At 36.5% G+C, this 22969-nt stretch overlaps 2 protein-coding genes across 2 annotated transcripts; both read left to right on the top strand.

Annotated features, from left to right (window-relative positions):
* The first annotated feature begins 222 nt into the window (after positions 1–222).
* Positions 223–5566, top strand: LOC135617412 (ER membrane protein complex subunit 7 homolog). Its single transcript, XM_065117550.1, has 7 exons — positions 223–429; positions 516–559; positions 1894–2002; positions 3907–3970; positions 4046–4162; positions 4240–4348; positions 5230–5566. Exons 1-7 carry the CDS (start codon positions 323–325, stop codon positions 5313–5315), a joined length of 636 nt encoding a protein of 211 aa, XP_064973622.1. The 5' UTR covers positions 223–322; the 3' UTR covers positions 5316–5566.
* Positions 5567–6839: 1273 nt separating this feature from the next.
* Positions 6840–21720, top strand: LOC103981620 (probable anion transporter 6, chloroplastic). Its single transcript, XM_009398370.3, has 15 exons — positions 6840–7276; positions 7845–7990; positions 8958–9057; positions 12207–12259; positions 13073–13147; positions 13663–13743; positions 13949–14010; positions 15798–15901; positions 16653–16768; positions 18164–18200; positions 19705–19800; positions 20281–20422; positions 20507–20559; positions 21094–21180; positions 21276–21720. The coding sequence occupies exons 1-15, from the start codon at positions 6884–6886 to the stop codon at positions 21369–21371; spliced, it is 1641 nt and encodes a 546-aa protein (XP_009396645.2). The 5' UTR covers positions 6840–6883; the 3' UTR covers positions 21372–21720.
* Positions 21721–22969: the final 1249 nt, after the last annotated feature.

The following is a 22969-nucleotide window of genomic DNA, read 5'->3' as shown; positions in this document are numbered from 1 at the left end:
GGATTGGAATGCATCGATTATGATCGATGTGGAACTCGTGCCACCACAACTGATGCGGGACATCTATCAGCTCTAAAGGGTAATAAACTATATAGTCTCTCCTACGGATGCTATCAAATTAATTATATCTCGGGGTCCGTCGATGGGCGGTGGGTTCCACAGTGGGCTCCACGCTGTTGTCCAACCACAAATCATGTCATTTTGGAGTTGAGGAGGGCATATATGATAGTATACGCCGCCTCGCAAGAAGACCGCAAACCCAAAGAGTGCGCCGAGGAGGAGCAGCAGCAGCAGCAGCAGATCCGCAGTGATAGCACACGCGATGAGGAGCTCCGCGGCGTTATTCAATCCGTCACCGCCGCTCCTCCTCCTTTTGCCTCTTCTTCTTTTCTCGCATCTGCTTCCTCGTGCCTTCGCCGCTGACCTAGGGTGCCCTTCTCAGAAGATTTCCTTTGCTTAAGCCAAGCCTTATTGCAGATTTCCTTCAATTAACTTTACCATCTTTCGATTTGCAGATCTGGCGATGGGTACACGATCGCCGGTCGTGTGAAATTAGATGGTGAATCACTTTCCTTTCGTTCGTTTTTATATATTTTATGCTGCTTGCTTAGATCTTTTGAGTATTTTTATGCATTATTGGTGGTAATGATGGTGGAGATGGACTGGAAATAATATTTAAAACCAGAATTCGATGTTGACAACATCTCACTGTGATGTTCTGAGAAAAAGAAAAGATATCATTTTGTTCCAAGATTCTTGTAATGGACTAGTTTTTGGTCATCGGATGCTGCGATTTTGTTCGATATATGAATTGCAATCCCTTGTGAGCTGGCTATTCTGAAGTTAGTATATTTTCTGCCTTTTTTTTTTTCCTGTTTCTGCTGTACCAGGTGCCATAAGGACTCCGACCATCGATATGTTACAGCTCAAAATAGTGTTATGTCTGTGAATCCATTAAATCAATTAGATCTGCAGCGTTAACTCTTTTTGCAATAACCATTATCTATATAGTAGGAGTTGCTTATCATGAGATTCGTATGGTCTTTAATTTTATGCAAATATTTAAGCCAAACAATTATCATCACCTTGAATTAATGTTGATCGACTTGTTGATGAAATATAAAATGTTATCACTTTGTAATGCTATAAGAAAGCTTCAACCGTACTTATCACATGTCTCTGACTAGACACTATGCATCATAGTATTTAGTGTTTTGTTTTGGATTTATGCATTAACTAGAATATATTTGCATTGGAGTTATTTACTGTATGTTTACTTATGGATATTCAGTAAGTAATCACTTTCTACGTTGCTTGTTGGGATTCTACTTACCAGTTGATTAACTTACTAGTTCCTATTTCAACTTATCCTCTTTTGCTCCATATTGATGATAAAAAATTAAGGTGCACAATGTCATGCTTTGGCCAACAGCCTGCTGGAGCAGTGCGAACCATGATGTGTACTACACTTGTGGCATGCAGCATCACTTGTGGAGACCAAGTTGTGTCATTTTGTGCCTCACATAATTGGAACCTTGAAGCTCATTGTTGTTGTTGTGTTTACTGCATATGCTGTAGGCCATTGCATTAGTCAGTAGATGCAGCACACAAGCAACACCTTAATATGTTTGCTGCATATGTGGTGCGAAGCATGATGTGTACTACACTTGTGAAATGCAGCATCACTCGTGGAGACCAATTTGTGTCATTTTGTGCCTCACATGATTGGAACCTTGAAGCTCATTGTTGTTGTGTTTGCTGCATATGCTGTTAGACATTGCATTAGTCGCTAGATGCAGCACAAAGCAACACCTTAAACCCTGGTTGAAATATACTATGCCGTGATAAGTCTCTTTGGATTTCTGCTGAAGTTCTAGTTGATAACTTTTTCAGGTGCAACATCCAAAGAATCTGGCCTTCCTGCAAAACCCACAAATATTAAAGTCATACTCAATGGTGGTCAAAGCATCAGTTTTGCAAGAGCAGATGGTTATTTTTCATTGTATCCTGTTGAACATTATTTTTCAAGCTTAAATTTATTTATATGTTTGACTCTTAGTCTTTCCTTTAGTATGCATGGTCAAGGATTTTTTTTTATTTTTCCTTCAGGAACAGTTTTTTAATATTGTTTTTATACACTATTCCCTTTGCTGCCCTTTTTCCTTTGCACTATCGTGGCATAAATATTTTGATGTGAATTTTGAGAGAATAGAAGACTAAATTATGTGTTAGGAGTAGATTATATCATTAAATGTCATGTGTAACAACACTAATACTTTGTGTTGAAGTGGACAATTGTGTTTGTAAGGCCATGAAGCCCCAAAATGTGCTGTTTAAATGGACTTGAAATAGGATGCATAGCATACCATATTTGATAAGTTATATATGTATAAATGTGCTGCTAGATCTTAAACACTAAGTATTTCTGAAGGATGGTTTCTTCATACTTCTTAGAAACCTTTAAAGTTGATGCCATGTTTAGTCTGGACCATACAAGTGGCATAGATGGCCGTCTCATTTGAAGTACATTGCTACAAACCATTCTTTGTGCAAGGTCCCTCCTTGAAATATGAGAATGCAATGTTTTCATAGAAGCATAATATGTATGCTATCTATAACACATCTTTGCAAACTCAAGGTGGATCTCCCCCCATGAATATTCCATGAGAAAGACAAGCTAAGTGTCTAGGGTGCAGGGAATGTTACATATTAAGGGCAAAAAGGCGTACATGACAGCAGAGATCAAACACAATAATTACTGATTTTGCTAAGAGGATGGTCTGGAATTGGATATTTAAATACAACAACAATAACAAAACCGTAAGTCCCAATTATTTGAGATTGACTATATGGATATTTTGCCGCTATTGATATATGTGAAAAGCTATATGTTCAGTTAAGTCTAGAGTACTTAAATCCAAGGTATGTAATATCGTACCGTACCAGAATTTTGACGTTCGCTCGGTATGGTACGATATTGCATACCAAACAATATACTGTTTGGTATACCGCTCGGTATACCGTTCGGTATATCACTCGGTATATATATATATATATATATATATATATATATATATATATATAATTCGACGATGTCATTGAAGCGATGTCACCTCTCTCTTCTCTCAGGCGGGGCAACATTGTCGCGTCGCCTTTTATAAAAGTATATATATATATAAATATTTATATATATTTCGTTCCGTCCGGTAACAAGCGGTCCGTGTACCGGTCAGCTAACAGACTGGTACGTATCCCCCGTACTAGGCGGTATTATTCGAAATTACATACTTTGCTTAAATCTTTATTTATAGTTTCTACTAAGGTCTTTTTAGGTCCTCTTCGTACCTTTCCTCGTATCACTAATATTAACCATTTTAAATCATAGCAATATATCCGGTGTTAACATTGTAATTAAAACTTATCTAGTGACACTGATAATCATAGTTGAAAATGTTTATCATATTTTGTTGAACTGTACCAGTTAAATTAGCATATTCATGACAGATCATACAAAACCTAACACTGGTGGAAGCATATAAAGATTACTTAAACCAACTGTATCTTGTTCTTGCAGGATGTTAACCAGAGTATGTTTCTTTTCCCTTGCGTTTCAAGTGTCCATGTTCATATACTACTAAGACTTGGCATGTGCGTGAATATGCACGTTCTTGCATTATTTGAGTTTAATTTGATTTTTTTTTCATGAATAACCATGTTCTCCTTGTTTCTGACTTTTGATAAAAATATTTAAGTTAGATATATGAAAAATAAAAGGAATGTCACTTTCAAGGAATAAGCTGGTTTGAAAATGTCGTCTTTTGGTATTTTGGGTAGTTAAAACACTGATTCTTGTCACTTCTGTTTTCTTGGATTGCAACCTTGTATCCTTGACCTATATGCTTGAAGCCACAATGTGCCAGCTGGGACTCATCTGATTGAAGTAGCTGCATTAGGTTATTTCTTTTCTCCGGTAAGATTTTCTCTTTTAGTTTGTTAGTTTAACCTGGTAAAAATCAAGAGATTACTTCTTTTCTTGTATTCTCAGGTTCGTGTTGATATTAGTGCTAGAAACCCTGGTAAGATCCAGGCAGCACTGACAGAGAACAGAAGGGTTCTATATGAGTTGATTCTAGAGCCTTTAAGAGAAGAACAGTACTATGAGGTGAGCAATTACAAGTTACTTGCTACTCTTAGAGCTAGTAATTGAGCATTAATTATGTTCTTATTATTGTTTTGCAGAAGAGGGAACCTTTTTCCATTATGTCACTAATGAAAAGTCCTATGGGTTTAATGATGGGTTTCATGCTATTGGTGATGTTTGTCATGCCAAAATTGATGGAAAATATTGGTAAGAAAATTTTCACCAGTATCTCATTTATTTGGTCCTGATGAATATGACCAATGATGCATTTATACACGAGTTAGGATCAATTTTAGTAGCCTATCTACTCCTAAAATGGATTTCAGATAGAAACCAGATCATTTGTAAAACTGGTGAATGGTTACCAGATAAGAAGATGCTATACCTTGCAGAAACTGCAACTGTGTTATGAGTGAAAACCAGAATGGCTTATCATTCCGCCCATGTAGATTCAGCCACATGTAACTTCACTGTTCAATATCTCTAATGTTATGTTCTCAGTCAAAGTAAATTTGAAATTCTTTTTGACAACTCTGATCTGACTACCTATATCCTTGCCACCAAATCTTCCATGCAATTCCAGGCTTCTTTTACTTCTGTCTGTTATCTATAAGCATTACCTTGAATGATTCTTTGTCACCTTCTCCTGTTCTCATCATGAACAAGTTGTGAGACGTAAGTTTTACAGGCACCAAGCTTCAATTCTTGCCCAGGAAACTGGCCGACCTTATATGAGGTTCTGACATACAATGTAGACCTTTGTTATTACATTCTTCCCAGATCATGCATCTGTTGTAGCATAGCTCATGCTACAAACAAAAAATGACTGAATTAAAAAAGTGTATTTGCTTATTAACTGCCATCTGAATTCACTAACTTGTGTCTTTACTCATCATCCAGAAAAATGTATTCACCAGTTCATCCAATATATATCTATTTGAAATGCATAGAACCAGTATCGGTGATGCCTAATGTGTTTTTTAACAGTTTGTTTGACATTGTTAATTCGAAATCATCTTACACAATGCAATATGTAGTTCTTTTTCCTTTGGTCAAGGTATATGATATTTATTTGTTTTTGGGATCAGATCCTGAAGAAATGAGGCGAGCTCAAGAAGACATGAGGGCCCAAGGGGTTCCTTCTCTTTCGAGTTTGTTGCCCAGGAGCAATTAGTTTCTGAGAGATTCATACTGCCGAAATTGGCAGTGGCATCAGATTTAGTTGACATCTGAATACCAAGGAAGACCTGTAACCAAAGATTTTCTCATGGAAGATCCTATGGGCTGTTTGTTATTTTGTTTGTCTGCAAAATTGATTGATATATGCCATCTGATCTCCTAATCTTGCATGATTGTTCCATTAAGCATTCTTAGCGACTTCTTCGTTTTGGGCCTGCGGCATAATATACAGTTTCTTTTAGATTATGTTCTTTTCTTATTGATTGGTGGATTTAATTCCGCTAGACACTGGTTTGGTGTTGAGGCATATGATATTTTTGTTGGGAATGAATTGAATCTTCAAACTCTTATTTTCCACAACTAATATTCTCAACCAGTTGATTGGTGCCGATTCTTCTGTTACAGTTTCTATCAAGAATATTTTTTTATCAATGATTATTCAAGGAGCTGATTATGTAAACTTCTTTTCCGAGTTTGATCCTCAATCATTTTTTCGTGTCGTGGCTATACTTTCTTTTGGCTCTGCAGCAGTAACTGTACTCCCTTCAGCAACACGAGTCCCTTGATACTGGAGACTCTTCATGGTTATCATGCTCACTGGATTTACAATTCCCAATTGTCCTTGTCCTCGAATGTTTTTTTTTTTGTATTCCATCATGTTTGTGCTTTTCAATAAGAACTCGGCTGCAGATGAAATGCAATGCTCGGTGGCTATCATCATCTTTGCCAGCTTAAGATGTAGTTTGCAGAATGGATTTGTTTTGTTCCAAGTATGCCCGTCTCTTTTGTATGACAATTAACCATGCACTGATAATAAATGACCGACCTTTTGTTGATCTCGAATCATTTTGTGAGTGTTTTCTTATGTTTTGGCTTCGATATGATCAGCTTTACCTGTAATCAATGTCATAATTAGAAAATGTTCTTCAAGTATTTGAAGAACAGTACTAACAAATATGAGCGGAAAACATGTGCAGCATATCAACTCTCTATCGGACATTACATTTTTAGGTTTTTTTTTTTTTGATATTTGGAAATATCTGATCCATTTATAATAAAATTTATGATGGGCTCAGACTAAAAATTAGAAGCTCGAGGATTTATTCTTGCTTGAAAATTAAAATATAAATATGTACTCAATTGAAAATAACTTTGTATTCCCTTATGCATTATTATTTCTAAGATTAAATCGGAACCATAATAGATCGGATGAAGTTTTTGGATGTTCGCATCTATTTGATCCAACTCACAGCGGGTTCGATTTATCCTTTTTGATCCAAATCGGATTTGATTAAGACTCGCTTTGGATCCGACCCGTAACGGCCTTTCCTACGCCCTTGCCCGCTAATGTGATGAGCAGTGTGGCTTGCGCCACTTGACAACTCGAACTTGTGGCCGTTATGAGCTCGCTTACTTGTGGAGCCCGCCGGCTGCCCCACTCTCGACCTCGCGTGGCGCCGTCCTCTCCTCTCCTTCCCATTTCCGCGTCTATAAAAACCCCGACTCCAACCAAAGATGGCAGCGGAGCTCTTCCAGCAGTGGAGCGAACGATCGTGATCGGTAATGGCTCCGCATGTCGTTCTCCAATCCGATCTCTGTTTACCTCTCCGCCACCGATCTCCGCCTCTCCCCATAGCCCCACGAACCGCTCCCTCCCACCGCCTCCGCCTCCTTTCCCTCCCCTACCGGCGGCTTGCCGTTAGGGTTTCGTCCTCCGGGAGCAAGAACAAAGGGGCGGAGCAGCAGAGAGGTGGGCTTCAGACCGGTTTCCAGAGGGATTCTGATGGTGAGCGTCTGACTGTTGAAGTGGAGCAGGAGGAGGTGGAGGGGAGAGGAGGGAGCGACGAGAGGTATGAGGGGTCTGAGTGGAAGTGGCCGCCTTGGAAGCACTTGCCGCAGCGGTATAAGCTTATCGGGACGACGTCGCTTGCCTTTGTTATCTGCAACATGGATAAGGTACGTTATGTCACCCTCGACTCGATCTTGTTTTCTCTCTTCCGGTGGGTTGATTTGGCTACTGAAGAACCTGAAGAACAGTTTTACTTGGCAGCTGTTTGATTCTTGACACAAAGCGGCCTAATTTCATTCTTTAAAAAGAGTTGGATCAATTGAATTAAATCAAGAAACTCAGTTGAAAAACCAAGGTGAATGAAGGATATTGAACTCATGAGTTGTGCATTTATAGGCAACTTTGTAAAGTTGTGAATCTTTGTTCCTGACCGTAAACCATAAAGCACAAGTTAATGAAAAAACCTGCTTTTAAGGATCCTTTGGTTATGACGACATATAAATGGATGGATAGATATTTGCTGGAACATAAGGTGGAGAGGTTTTTGCAGTATTTTTTGTGGGCGGAGAGTGATGTTTTTGATCATTTTATTGATTAGATGCTTATTTTGGTGTTTTGGACATAAGTTTCATTTTATTTAAAATCCTCACGAAGGCTCAATTTCTAATCATAGAAATTATGAACTGTCTTTTGTCCTTCATACAATCTGTGATTATTTTTGTTGATTGCTTTCAGGTTAACTTAAGTGTTGCCATCATACCTATGTCACATCAATTTGGCTGGAACTCATCAACAGCTGGCTTGGTTCAATCATCTTTTTTCTGGGGATATGCCTTGAGTCAGTTACCTGGAGGATGGCTTGCCAAGTTATTTGGTGGAAGGTTAATATGAGTGATGCTGCCCTTCTTATTTTTATGGAACAAAAAAATTATATTTTAGGCACTATATTTATGCTGTATAACATTAGCATTTTAGCAGGCTATATCTGTTAACTGAAGTAGCTAAGCTAGTTGCCTCTGTTTGGAACCATCTAAATTGTCTATGATCAAATAATATATTCGATTGATGAGAAGCACCTATCTAACTAGCAAATAGTTCTGGTGACTTGGTTGCTCTTCATTCTTTTTTCCATCTTTTGTTATAAGGAAAAGATTGTTCTTCATTCTTGAACCCTTCCCTGACTCTTTGGTTCATGAAACCTATGTGTTTGTGCCTTTCTGAAATCTGAATAAGCAAGATGCATATTATAAATTACTGAGTTGCAATAGACAACATAGTTGGGTTGCTTGAAGATATAAGCTCTTTTTTGTTTTGAACAGTTGTATTTTTTAGAACTGAAAGGTTTAACAGTTAATTAGACTAAGTTGATAGCTAATAGAGTATTATATTTTCAAACTCACTTATTAAAGGTTGAGGGTTCAAAACCTCATCCGATATATTTTTGAAGGTACTGGCTAGCTTAGTTAATAAAGACTTTGATAGATTATCGCAAAGTCCTACACTTGAATTCCGCCCTTCACCACTTACCCTTTGCACAAAAAAAATATTGTAAATTCTGTTTGTATGCTATCTAAAATTTACATTGCAGAAGAGGAAACATGCTTGCAAACTTTCTTTTCTGATTTGCACATTGATTTTCTATTTGTGTCATTTGGTACCAACAGTTAAACCTTTAACTTCTGCACCTTTGTATCTACCATGCGCTTTCTTTCATGTCTCTGTTTTGTATTATTGCTTTGTCTTTCTGTACTCACGTGTACGCATATATGATTACTTTAACAGAAATTTCAATATCTTAGATAACTAACATAATGCTTACCTAAGCTGATTATCATCTTGTAATCGTAGGAGAGTTCTAGAAGTAGGTGTGCTGGCCTGGTCATTGGCAACAATACTTGTTCCATTTGTGGCAGGGTTTATGCCAGGACTGGTTTTATCAAGAGTATTGGTAAGATGAAGCTTGCACCAAGACCTCTAGCATTTGTTATGCATTTGCAGTTGCACAGCCTAATATGCATGAATTGCATATAATTCTTGGTTTATGATTCATTATTATACAGCCACTTATATGAAGTACTCATTAAATGAATTCTCATATGCATTAAATCTTATATGATTACTAAATATCCTTAGTTTATTAGGTGCTGTAATTCAGGATGATATTTGAATCTGGGTGTATTATCAGCCATATTAATTCGTTGCATTGCATCTCACTGATGTATACTTATTAATATACCATTGTTTTCCAGGAGAAATCAGGTAGTATAAACTGTGATGAGAACAACTAGAGGAAGAAAATTGTCGGACACTGTTACTACATGGAAATATATGCATTTAGCTAAGTAGCCATGTCTTTTGCCTGGGCATAAAGTTCTACAAAATTTTGATATCATTTTTATGAATAGGCATCAGTGTTGTTAAAGGCGCCAAGGTTCCAAAACGCCTAAGGTACCATGCGCTCACTTGAGCGAAGCAAGGTGTTCGTCAATATAAAAATGATAACAAATATAATTAAGAAGAAAGTCAATCATTAAAATAAAAAAATCTAGCAAAGTATACATTTTATATAATTTCATATTCAAATTATCACCTTTAAATATCAATTTATATTTATTTAACCATCTACAAAACATTAAAGTATTTGAATTTAATATAAAAGAACAAAACAAAAGAAATTAACATCAAATTAACAATTCAAAATTCTAGCAGTGCAATACAATAATTAATATTATTCATAACTTATTATTCAGAGGAAACTATTATAAACAAAATTTAATTTTGTTGGGTAGGGGAATGAGAATAGCAGCAGTTCGATTAACAATAAGGGAAGGCAAGGGAGCAAGGCTGATGACAGGGGAAGGCAAGGATGTAGGCTTAGAGAGAGGGAGGCAAGGGCGAGGGCTAAGAGCAACAAGAGGCGGAGTGGAGTGGAGACTGCTAGAAGAAAGAGAGAGGTGGAGAGGATCGTCAAAAGAAAGGGAGAGGCAGACCAGAACCATGTGAAAATAAGAGGGAGAGAGGATGCCATGATAAAGGGAGAGGGAGACATGAAGGAGAAAATGAAGGAGAGGGGGCGTTGCACCACCAGAGAGAGAGAGAGAGAGGCGGTACTAGGGGACGGTGTCGTGAGTGAGAAAAGGAAGGAGAGGGGGTGCTGCACCACCAGAGAGTGGGGGAGAGAGAGAGAGAGGGGCCAAGGGTAAGAGAGCTAAGAGAGAGGAGGTATCGGGGGAAGGCACTGCATTGAGAGGAGGTACCAGAGGAAGAGGAAGAGCCTATCAGAGGAAGATGTTGTCATCGTCGTTCACCAATGGAGAGGAAGACAGTTGCTATTCACCAAGGAAAATGCTATAGTCGTTGGAGAAGAAGGCCTGCTATGCAAGGGTGGGTTTTGGTTTTGGAGAGGGGGAGGGGGGGGAGGTGGGTTTGGGTTCAGATGCGCAGGGTCGATGTGTGTTGACAGTGTTTCATCTAGTTTAATCGAATTAGAATCATTCACAATTGACTCGACCCAACTAAATTTAAATCAGGCGGGTGCTTGGCCCGCCCAACCCTTGGGCCCTCATTGAAGTCGCCCGTCGGCTCACTTACCGAGCGCTTGGGCCTCGCCTCGCCTGGGCGCCTAGGCAAGCACCTGAGGGCCCCGTGACTTCACTGACAGGCATTGCCCCCTACTTTGTCGGTTATGTGTGAAGTGAATGCTTCACATGGTTAGGTCCATATAAAACACAACTGAAAATTTTGAACATCTAATTAGTGATAATGAATATATTAAAAAAGGATCTTTTTAGTATAGATGTCTTAATTGATTCTTTCACTAGCCATGTTAGTATTTCATATGGAAATTCATACCTGGGATATACAAATTCATTTTATGTGGACTCTAAGCAGTAACTTCCTGACATGAACCATGCAACTTGACTTTTTGTTGTTATGAGGGATGTTGCTCCTCAGTTACTAACATCAATGGATATAGAACTGCCATTTTTTTGGCTTCATCTGTTCTAAGTTTTCCTGTGTGCATAATTCTCTTCACTTTTTCCCTGCATCTTCTTATGCATGTTAGTTACATTAGTTTTGTGCATAGGTACTTGCAATGTTGGCATCAAGAGTATCATGAACACATTGCACTATCCTGAGCATTGGGCACAAGCACACACAGTTTGTTCTTCTAGAAAGATTACTGAGTATGATTTTTTTAAATGTTGTTATTCTATGCAGTATGTCACATTTGATTCTTCAAGTTGGTTTACATTAGATATTAGGTTGTCTCTGCAACATCTAAGAGCCTTCTTTTAACTTCCATCTTTTTGTTTATCAGGTAAGATTTTTGTTAGTCTGTGCCATATGGATGGAACAGCATGTGTTTATGGACATATGCAAACATAGTTGTATATATGTATATGTAGGGGAGAGAGGTTAAGTTATAATCCTTTTTATATGATTTGGGTCTCGATCCAATTGACTAAATTACTTTAGTTTACCAAACATGTGACATGAGAAGATCTTGCATGTTCATGGTACTAACACGATATACAATAGTGCATGAAAACATTGATCAAAACCAAGATTTCAAGTTCTAGTCATGCCAAGCCATGCTGAGACTTCCATGTCAGTTTTGGATTTTATTCTGCCAATTCTTGACAATTTTTGTTTGATACAATTCCAAATCATGTCATGCCGATGACATACCAAAAACCCCAAACCTTGATCAAGTCTTTTTTAATTAATCTTCTAGACTATTGGTCTTTATATAAATATTATTAGATGTATAGTAGGTGCTGAAGTGACCTGGTTATGTGTAACTTTACTTTTGGTGCTACGAAGTCTTTTCTTGTTTATACACTGCTGGTTTGTAAAGTGGAATTCTGTGTTTCACTATCTAACTGTGTCATATTTAATCCTTTTAACTTCTTAATTTTAAGTTGCTCATCATTATGCAACATCTGGATAAGGCATTCTGTTGATGTGAATGGAATATTGTCTATGTTTCATTCAATTTTCATGAATTTTCAGTTGGCTTCATGTGTAAATAATTCATATCACTATGCAATTCTTTACTGAATAGTGAGCAGATGCTTGTTTCTCATTATTCAGGTTGGAGTTGGAGAAGGTGTTTCTCCGTCTGCTGCGACCGACCTAATTGCCAGGCAAGGTTTTTAAGAAAAAGAGGCCTGTTTTCTGAATTTAGCATAAACATTTAATCTTTAAAGGTCTCAGACAGATATTTAGGTGCTGACTTTGATGTGATAAATATTATGTGGGCACCACACTAGCATAAAACTGGTGACAAACTGGCATGTTGCATGGGTGATGCCACTATATGTGCGACTATATACCATCTGTAATGCTTGTGCTAATACATGGCATGACCTGACGTGTGCAGCACATTTTTAAATGCTCCATGTGCAATGAATAATCTCATAATGATGATTGTCAGCCTTTAGCCAAAATATCTCACATGCTCATTTGGCAAATGCATAATGCAAGAAAATCATGTTTTCAGATCTCACAGAAGGCAACATGGATAATAAAATATTCCTTGTGAAAGGACCTCCAACTATGTCCATAAAAGAAGGAGGGGGATGGTTTTTATTTAAATGGCACACCGTTGATTCTAATAGTATGGACTTAGATTTTCTATCCACCGTACCACAGAAAAACTTGTATACTTTTATGCACCTTAGAATTTAAATAAGAGGCAGATGCATTGTGGCATTTTTTGGATGCTTTAAAAATTATTTAACATTCTGTTGGTTTGTTGTCTTATGAAGTTGATAACAATTTCATTCTGTTCCCAACGATGGAACTTAATTAGTTCAGATTGCTGCAATTTTCCATAACAATGTTTTCTTATCTGCTTGTAAGTTTTTCTTTATATGTATACCATTGCACATCTTCTGATATACTTCCATTCCCATTTTTCAGTAAGTTCATATAAATCAAACTTTGGACTTATACAGGTCTATTCCATTGCAAGAGCGGTCAAGAGCTGTTGCAGTTGTTTTTGGTGGTCTGAGTGTAGGAAGCATTCTGGGGTATGTCTCTGACCTTGGTAGTTCAGCACTTTCTATAAATATAGAATGTTACATGGACCACATATAACATGGCCACACAATCTTATGTGGAGCAGTTGTATGACCTCATGTGCATATGTGGCACAATCACTGCTGCATAGACCATATCTTATAATACTGTCCTTAATAAATATTAAATATCACAATTGCCATCAACTATGGACAGTTGATGGATAGAAAAACTGCTCACCTAATTAGTTATTTTTGAAAATGTGCAACTTAAAGGCAGGTAAAGAATTGTATTGGAAACTGATTTTATCTCTTGTAGACATTTTGCACACTAAAAGACAAAAGTGAGTAAATTAATTTCATGTATTAGTTAATAGTTACATGACTTTTGCTTGCATTTGTGATTCACCATCTTTTTAATCTCAGTTACCACCTCTATTAAATATCTCATTTGCATCCATAGGAGTAGGTCATTGGTTTGTTCCACTGTTCAAACATTAATTTTTCTCTTTATCTAAACTTTGCAGGCTTCTCTTGGCTCCTCCAGTAATCCAGAATTTTGGTTGGGAGTCTGTCTTTTATTTTTTTGGTTTTCTTGGGATTCTTTGGTGAGTAAAACTTCACTGAAAGTGTTGTTAATTATACTTCTCTTCCTTCTAAACTTCATATGATTTTTGCTCTTTGTAGTTTAGATTCAAGCAAAAAATTGATGTAGTCCATGTTTTGTCAAAGGGTTTTGAGTCTATCAGGATTCTTAAAGTATTGAATTGCATAGTGCTTTGGATCTTAATTTCATTTTCTTTCTCGATGTAGGTGCTTGGGATTTGAGTTTATCAAAGATGGCCAATCATTATTTCGTCATGAGGATATTTTTGGTAAGTGTTTATCTAATTTTTTCGTGTTAGGTTCTGTATATTTAGTTTTAACATCTATTCATTCAAATGTATGTTTGTTTTTCTTACACAGCTGTTTCACCATTTTTGCACGAAGTTGAGTACATGTTCATAATATTACAGCATTTCTTACTCCTGGGTTTGTCATTATGACCTAATTGTTGAAATCAAGTCATAATGTCTCATGATGTGCAGAATTTCATTGTGCTGTTGATCTTGATCATTTGCTTTTGTTGAATGCATCACTTTGAAATATTAATCCATTTATCTCATTATTCTGAACAATGTTAAACTATTCACAGATCTGTTAAATTATAGGATCAACATTGAAAATTTGGTTGTTTTTTTGTTATCACTTGTTTGTGGATTAGAAATCAGGGTTTCAGATATAGGTTGGCATGTAACAATATTTACTTATTTGACCAAGAAGATGTATTGGGACATATAGGTCAGTATTGTTTGATTTTTACTTTTTTATTATGTTTCTTATGTTCACAGTAGGTAAAGTTTGGTATTACCCTGTGTAGTACGATAACAATTCGAATGTTTATCAAAATTGGTATTAGATCAAGAATTAAATCTTTATTAGGTATAGTTCCTTTTGACTACATTCACTTATGTTATCTTATAGTCTAAAAAACAAGGTATGCAATACCATATCGTACCGATGTTTCGAGGTTGGCTCGGTACGGTACGGTACCAGCATACCAAACGGTATGCCGTCGGACTAGCACGTACCATCTGTACCGGACGGTACCATTCGAAATTGCATACCATGCTAAAAAGCTTACCTTCTAGAGCTGCATTTTCCAAGATAGACTTTTAAACAACAAAAATCAATTTTTTGTAGCAACTCATGTGCCAGCTGTCACCAACTATTGGAATAGAGGCATGATGATCGGTACAACAAGGCATTTTGTGTTCGAGATGGATATTGGCATGCGACCAATGCCTTGAAATTCTAAGATAGACTTTTAAACAACAAAAATCAATTTTTTGTGGCAACTCATGTGCCAGCTGTCACCAACTGTTGGAATAGAGGCATGATGATTGGTACAGCAAGGCATTTTGTGTTCGAGATGGATATTGGCATGTGACCAATGCCTTGAAATTCCAAGATAGACTTTTAAACAACAAAAATCAATTTTTTGTAGCAACTCATGTGCCAGCTGTCACCAACTGTTGGAATAGAGGCATGCTGATCAGTACAGCAAGGCATTTTGTGTTCGAGATGGATATTGGCATGCGACCAATGCCTTGAAATGACAATTCTTGATTGAACTCAAGGGGACCAGTTTCACCAGGATTAGTACATATTGACCAGTATTTACCGGTTTGGGCATGAACTGAGATTTTTACCACTCTTATCGGGTGATCTGTTCTTTTCTTTCTTTTTTTCTTAAAAAGGGAAGCAGCCTTGCGATCTGCTCTTCATGGTTCCCCAGCCCCCTTGTTGCCTCTAGCAGACTATCCATTCTACTCTCAGCCCCTCGTCCAGTGCCACCAGACCACTTGCTGTTGTAGGCTCGCCTGATCTCCCAGTAATTTTCTTCCTCCTCTGCTTCCTCTTCTCCTCCCCCTCCTGCCCCCATGGCATGCAGTCTGTTCATATGTGCGACTTAAGTGCTATTGTTTAGCTAATTATCGACCTGTTCAGCAGCTTAAGTGCATAACCTTTTAAGTCACTACATCTTCTACAGCTCTTTATTTCAATTAATACAACTCTTTGGTTTTGTATAAGTTAACAGAAGAATTATTATGTTTTTTAGGCTCTGGTGAAAATCTGTTCCGTATCAGTAACTTTTTCTCGGCATCATCCTATGAAAATTACTCATGGAATGATTCCTTCAAAGAATTGGGTGATTCACTTAAGGTATGGCCCTTCTTCCAGCAAGTTGTTTTTGAAGAAGTATAGTTTCATGCATTTACAGATGCCAACCTCATGCTGGATTTTTGCCTTTATGAGCCATGCACATCCTCTTAGCATTGTTTGTGGACATTATCATTGGTCTGTTAAAAATGAACTGAGTTCTGTTTTAGAAAAATGAATTTGTTCTTTGATAACTACTTTGAGTAAAATTAATCACAAAAAAAAAGTATCCAAATTACATAATTAAACTATGTTAACAACTAGTTACAAAGCATAAATATAAAAATCATATGTCACACAAGAAGTACATGTCAAATAGCATGCTATATGTTTAGATGCTTGCCTTCAATGTTGGACCTTTCTAGTGTTTAGTCTCTTGAAATTATAGTTCGCTTCAAGAGTATATTTTACAAAAAAATGCTCAACCTACCTTAATTTTCTTGTAATACAAAAGATCCTTTTCTTATTAAATAGTAAGTTGCAAATAATCTTCAGTTTCATGTTTCATCTATGCTTGACATCATTAAATGACTGTATATGTAAATATCACTTGAAGGTGTAAGGTATTGTTTCACTTTCATATGCCAAGACACATAAGTTGGTCCACTTTTTTGCCTTTCTTTTGTTGTCTCAGGTTTTTTTTCCCTTTCTTCTATTGCTTTAAACTTTTTAGTTTTTGAATTTTTGAATTTATCATGACATCGATATTTGGCTGAAGGGTCAAGATGTATAAGCTGTTGTTTGTAATGAGCAGGATGTACCATGGAAGGCATTTTTCAAAAGTGAGGCAGTGTGGGCAATGATATATGCTCATTTTTGTGGAAGCTGGGGACACTATACTTGTCTATCCTGGTTGCCAACTTACTTTAGGTATTTCATTATTTTCTTTTTTAGATCTGACTCCATACATATGCATATTAGATAGCTTTGTCAGGATGTTAGTTAATAGTTAATACTTAATACCATCATTAACCTTGTATTTTATTCGTGGATATAAGTCTATTATGTAATCTTCAACTGATGACCCTATGCTCTTCTTGAACTTCATGTGTTTATAGCTCTTTTGAAATGGTTATGTTGACATGAAAATAGTTCATATCATATTCAGGGCATATCTGAGTCTAGATGTGTCAAAATTCATTAACTATCAGCCGAAACAAAGCACATTTAGATCAATGCATATGTTATCCAACCAACCTAAATGAATTGTTGGAGAGAGGGGAGGGAGGACCATTTCAAATTTTAACTAGTCACAGATTCTAGTATTTTATGTGGGTGATGGAGTACAGAATTTTTAAACAGTCAGTTAGCTTTTATTCATGCATTTTTCAAACTGAACTTGGGTAAAGTGCTGACAGTATATCGACCTTGATTTAAAAAACTAAAGAAAATTGCAACAAGTACATTGTAAATGGTTTTGGTACCCCATTGGCTGTGCAAAACCCCGTTGCAAACTTATTTTTAGTTTGTTCTAATTACCCATTACTGATGAGCTTATAAATATCTAATTTTATCAATTATTTCAAGCAGATTTGTGCATCTTGGTTTTCCTATTAGAAATTGACTGCTTCCCAATTACTCCGTTTACATCTTTCCTCAACATACTATTTTTACATCTCACCTCTATGTACTAATATCTTTTTTCTATACCATGCTCTAATATTTAACATTCAGGCCATTGCGCATTTAGTTTTTTAGAAATTGCATCCAAACATTTTGATCATATCAACCTTCTTATAGGATTCACATGTGAAAACAATATTGAGTAAAGAATCTTCTTCAATTTGAATAATTCAAGAATGAACATAGTTATATCTTTACATTTGCTGTATGCATCATGTTCTATCCCTTTTTTCTCCATTGTAATTTATATTAAAATTGGAACTTGGCGGTTAGCTTGGAAATTCAGCCTTGTCAAAGATCTGGTTGCTTCAGGGTAAAATGACTTAGGTGATGATATAAATTGCCACTTTGAATGATGATGAATATATAAAAAAGAGAAAAAATTGGTGATGATAATTGAACAATTCCACAGAATTAGAAAGCTAGTATCAGGTTTATTAAAGAGCAAGTATTGAATTTAGTTCACGCAACATTCTAAAGCCATCAATACATTACGTATGCTAATGCCTCAAAGACTATGGTGCATTAAATCAGAATTCTTACTTGGATACTACATTCTTGTAAATTTTTTTCTTTGTAGATATATAATTCTTTGGGCATGCTCTCTGTGTTTACTAATTTTTTCAGTTTCACTTGATACAGTGAGGAGCTGGACTTAAATTTGACAGAAGCTGCATGGGTAAATATTAATCATTTTGTTTCATTTAATTTCTTCCTGGGGATTCAGATGGGAAACATATCTTAGTGCATATTGAATATTAGGGTATATTGAAGTTAACAATGGCTAAGATAAATTGATGAATCACTAATGCTACTTTTCTTTATTCTGGATTATACTGATATGGTATCGATCATCCTATTTCTCTTATGCAATCTAAACTGATGGTGACCCTATGAAGATGACGAAGTGACTTGATTAATTGGCTATTGTAGATTAAAACACTTTAGGGAATTTGTAGGCTGCAATATCTTATTTACATGTAAGACTTCTCAACTGTTTGTACAGATAATAGTGTCCCTGGTTTTTGGCTGTGATTAGACTACTGCAAGAAACTTGATGTCTTTATGATACAGTAATTTCTTTTTCATAATGCATTCATACTGTTATCCTTGAGTTTAATTTTAACTGTTATATTTGTCATTTAACCCTTTTTTTTGCTACTATATGAAAATAATTACTTTCTATATAAATTCTTTTTCTCTACATCGTGTATAATGACATACGTGAATGTATGAATATTTACACAAAGTAGGACGTGGACAAACATTTTCAGTCATTTAATTAATAGAACATATTTCCCTTGATTTTGATAAATCACAAAGAAATTGGCACTTTATAACATTAGTTAATTTTAATAGCTTCTGTGGAATGAAGCAATTGTAGTGTTACACTAATAAATAACATCAGTGATGCATGTGAATTAGCACATGCAAGGTGCGCGTAACTACCTGTTTGTTTGATTGTCTTGGCTTATTGAAATACATGCATTAAATGGGACTAAGAGATGTGCTACTGATATAACTTGAGAATTAAGATAAAAGGGTCAAAGAGTTCCATCCCAGAAACTTTTTTCCTCCATGGCACTCACAACCCTGCTATATGAAGCCTATAAGGCAGGTCAAATCTACATGTTGTGTGTGCCCCACATGACAGAATTCTGAGAGATCAATGGGATTGAAACTAATATCTAGATTTTTTTATTGTGATAGATATGTAGTTTGCTAGGAAACAATGTGGAACAGGTTAGGTTCATGCATTTAACATGCAAATATTCCACACAAAACGCTTTCATATGTTGGGAAGAAATTTCACAATTTTGCCATATTAAGGGGAACCAATATTAATTTCCCAAAAAAACTCTTGTTTTTCAATGATTTATCAATTTGTGGAATATTTTTGGGATTCTGAACTCTTGCTTTTGTCTGATAATTGGCAAATGGTGAATTTATGACTTTATCTGGATCCACACATATTTTTGGTTTTTTGTCTCATTGTATTTGCACAAAGCCCATATTACAATTTTTTGCTATTTGACAAGCATCATTATGTATCAGGTTTTCTCCTTTTTCCATATTTTCATGATACAGTAGCTCTAGTTCATTGGTTGGATGGCACCAACTTTTACCTGAGCTTGGATGATACTGTAGATTATATAATAGATGATAACACTTGTCTTCTACAGGTTTCAATCCTCCCTTCTTTGGGTTCAATTCTTATTACCTCCTTGGCAGCACCTCTCGCTGACAACTTAATCTCTAATGGAGTTGAGACTACAAGGGTAAACGTGCATATCCCATGTGCTTTGGGCTTTTAGATACAGAAAGCATCCATGTCATTATCACTTGTTTGAAATTTGACCTTTTTCTCTAGTCCAATATTTACCTATTTTAGAGTTCTCTTTTTCTTACAATTTATATGTCTCGATGTGTCATCATATGGAATTATTATTCCTTAATTTTTTTATCTGTACTCATCCTTTCAAAATCTTGAATGTGGTAATTTTCTCATATATTACAATAATTCAATCAATAGATGAAACATCAGATGTCATACATATCTGCCAGCTGGTTATATAGAGCCAATTTTAACATGAAGTCAGACATAGCTTTCAGCAAACTGAAGATTAATCGTCTCAAGTTTTAAACTCTCTGCTTTGGTGATCTTAACATGACTAGTGATTCAATTCTGAAGTTGATCATATTGAATGACAGTTTCTTCCAAATCTACAAAATTCTGATAATTCATTTTGAACATGTAGGTGCGAAAAATTTGCCAAACGATTGCCTTTATGTCTCCTGCAATTTGCATGACACTTTCCTCTTTGGATCTAGGATTACCACCTTGGGAAGTTGTAGCTATTCTTACCAGTGGTTTGGCACTTTCAAGCTTTGCCTTGTCTGGTACATTTTGGGATTTTGCATCTTTATATTTCTGCTCCAAGATATACTCAAATGAATTTCACACACATCTTTCTGCTGGTGCAGGACTTTATTGTACCCATCAAGATATTTCTCCCAAGTATGCAAGTATACTTTTGGTATGGCTTCCTAGTTTGCTTTGTTGAATTTTCACCATCATTTCTGACTGATAATTGGTTGTCTACTTTCTAGACCACCTTTCTTATCCTTCAATCATCAACATGCAAAATATCATCACCACATCCTGATTAAAATTGAAGAAAAATAATTAAAGGAAATACCATACCATAACGAGCCATAATCTGTTTGGGTGCTACAAGGATCTTTTTCCACCATAATTGGTAGAGATCCTTGTCCATAAGATCTAACAAAGTTCCTTTATCTGGCTTGAGACCAGTAGTGGGTTTAGCAAGAAGCAGGCATATGCAGAGAAAGGAAATGCTACATTCTCCATTCTAAATCTCACCTAGAGTAACTCTTTTCTGGGTTCCGCTAAGCAGTTATGGTGCTCATTTTTTTGCCCTTTTCCATCATTCTTTGGTTCTTTTGTCTCTTTTCCCTTGGACCTTCATTCAAATATAAATCTCCATATTTCATAATATTCCGAGCAAGATTATAAACCATATAAGCAAGTCATTTTTTTCTGGACACAGGGTATCACAAACACAGTTGGGGCGGTACCTGGAATTGTTGGTGTAGCACTTACGGGAAATCTTCTTGATTCAACCCACTCTTGGAGCGTAAGTTAGCTGAGTCAAGTTCGTTTCTTCTTCCAAGTCATAGTATATTCTCCCTGTACTATCTGGGCTAATTAATAATATCGTTCTTTCCGTAGTTATCATTATTTGCTCCATCCATCTTCTTCTATTTGACGGGCACCGTCGTATGGCTAACATTTGCCAGTAGCAAGCCACAGAACTTCTCCGAATAATAAGGTGTGTGATTTTGTATTAATGGGTGGAACCACACTCGGGTCAGATAACCCAAGGGATGTATTCGAATGGGGAGATCTCCACGATACTTGTTCTCTAAAGCAACTTACCAGTTCCGAATGTAGTTGGAACTTAGAAATCAGTAAGATCTGAATACCTGATGTAGGTTGTAAGCTACAAAGAAGAAGAATTGACCAATTGGAAGTGGAATTTAAGAAAAAGCGAGGTCAGTATCAGTTTGTACGATCTATCTATAGGTTGTAACATACAAATTTTGTATATACTAATTAAGACTTTCTTCTGTTGTTTATAAACACTGGTTATGAAGAGTTATCCAACTTTGTTCAACCGATGCTCATTGCTGTCGACGACACTATGCAATCTGACCAGAAGTATCCTATTGCAATATTAACACCATCTGCATATAGCAATTATAAACTTGGAGAATCTCTCACCAACATAAAGATGTCAGGCTGCTGTTCGGATAGTCTTAATTTGAAGTGTGCTTTGCCTCCTCCAGGTTAGAATATTTATAATACTGAAAAAAGCGAGAAGGCTCCAACATATCCGACGTATGATGTCTAAAGATAAACACACAAAATGATAAACTTTTTTAGGTTCATACACAGGAGAAGTCATCCCTCTCGATCTAATCTACGAGGACTCACTCCATAATGCTACTGTCTAACCAGCACGAGCCAAAATGAAACAAATCCCGAGGACTGGATGCAACAACCACTGCCTCACTTCCTCTTCTTGGTTGGTGGCTGTGGAAGCTCCTCCTCTTTAGGTTCCTCGTCCTCTTCCTCACTTCCTCTTTCATCATTGGCCTCGGGATCATCGTCTTCATCTCCTTCATTGTCATCCTCCTCTCCGAAGAGGTCATCTTCGCCTCCATCATCGCCCTGATCGTCTCCATCGACTCATTATCGTCCTTGTTCTCTAGTAAAGCTTCATGTTTGCTTGCTTCGTCCAAGTATCCTTCAAAAGAAGCAGCACATCAAAAGAGCCTCAAACATTTTTTGTTTCAATTATAGTAGCAAACTAGCTGGTTCAGTATCAAAGACCTCAGTGACAAACATATACCACCAGGAACTGGTCAAAACATATAAATTCTTTGACTTTTAACTAAGTACACAGAAGATAAGGATAGAAAGGTCATACTCATAAATGACTTCAGGTCATTTATAGATATTGGATGGATAAAATAGCAAAGCATTAGAGCTTTATAAACAAATAAAGGAAAATTCCATAAATAGTATGCACAGGATTGTAAAAGTGCACACAATCCATTCCACATCACCAAGTTTTCTTCTTTTCTTGACAGAGATGAAGCATCTTCAGGTGGAGAAGAGACAAAAGGTGTGTTGGTTTAGATGACATTACCATGGCATGGAGCAGGTGAAACTTCATTCTAAATCCTCATGATAAATTCCTCAAACATACTGAGAAAATGACCTCTCCAAAAGAACTTAATGATGAGAAGCATCAGACTAATGTTTCTGCAAGAGAAAAAAAAAGGTTGTGTTGAAATTCTTTTCTCCGAGGCTGTCAATCATCAGGATCTTCTTCCAAATGGCAAACTAGGAAACGATTA

Source organism: Musa acuminata, chromosome BXJ2-7 (genome assembly GCF_036884655.1).
Source record: "Musa acuminata AAA Group cultivar baxijiao chromosome BXJ2-7, Cavendish_Baxijiao_AAA, whole genome shotgun sequence".
Classification (NCBI taxonomy): Eukaryota; Viridiplantae; Streptophyta; class Magnoliopsida; order Zingiberales; family Musaceae; genus Musa; species Musa acuminata.
This window is presented reverse-complemented; position numbering and strand designations above follow the sequence as displayed.

Bases quoted from the DNA above. Each gene is read 5' to 3' on its own strand.
- LOC135617412 (XM_065117550.1), top strand. From the start codon at position 323: ATGAGGAGCTCCGCGGCGTTATTCAATCCGTCACCGCCGCTCCTCCTC. The intron at 430-515 runs GTGCCCTTCTCA...TTCGATTTGCAG, and splicing joins GCCTTCGCCGCTGACCTAGG to ATCTGGCGATGGGTACACGA. The intron at 560-1,893 runs GTGAATCACTTT...TAACTTTTTCAG, and splicing joins CGGTCGTGTGAAATTAGATG to GTGCAACATCCAAAGAATCT.
- LOC103981620 (XM_009398370.3), top strand. From the start codon at position 6,884: ATGGCTCCGCATGTCGTTCTCCAATCCGATCTCTGTTTACCTCTCCGC. The intron at 12,260-13,072 runs GCAAGGTTTTTA...GGACTTATACAG, and splicing joins GCGACCGACCTAATTGCCAG to GTCTATTCCATTGCAAGAGC. The intron at 16,769-18,163 runs GTATTTCATTAT...CACTTGATACAG, and splicing joins TGGTTGCCAACTTACTTTAG to TGAGGAGCTGGACTTAAATT.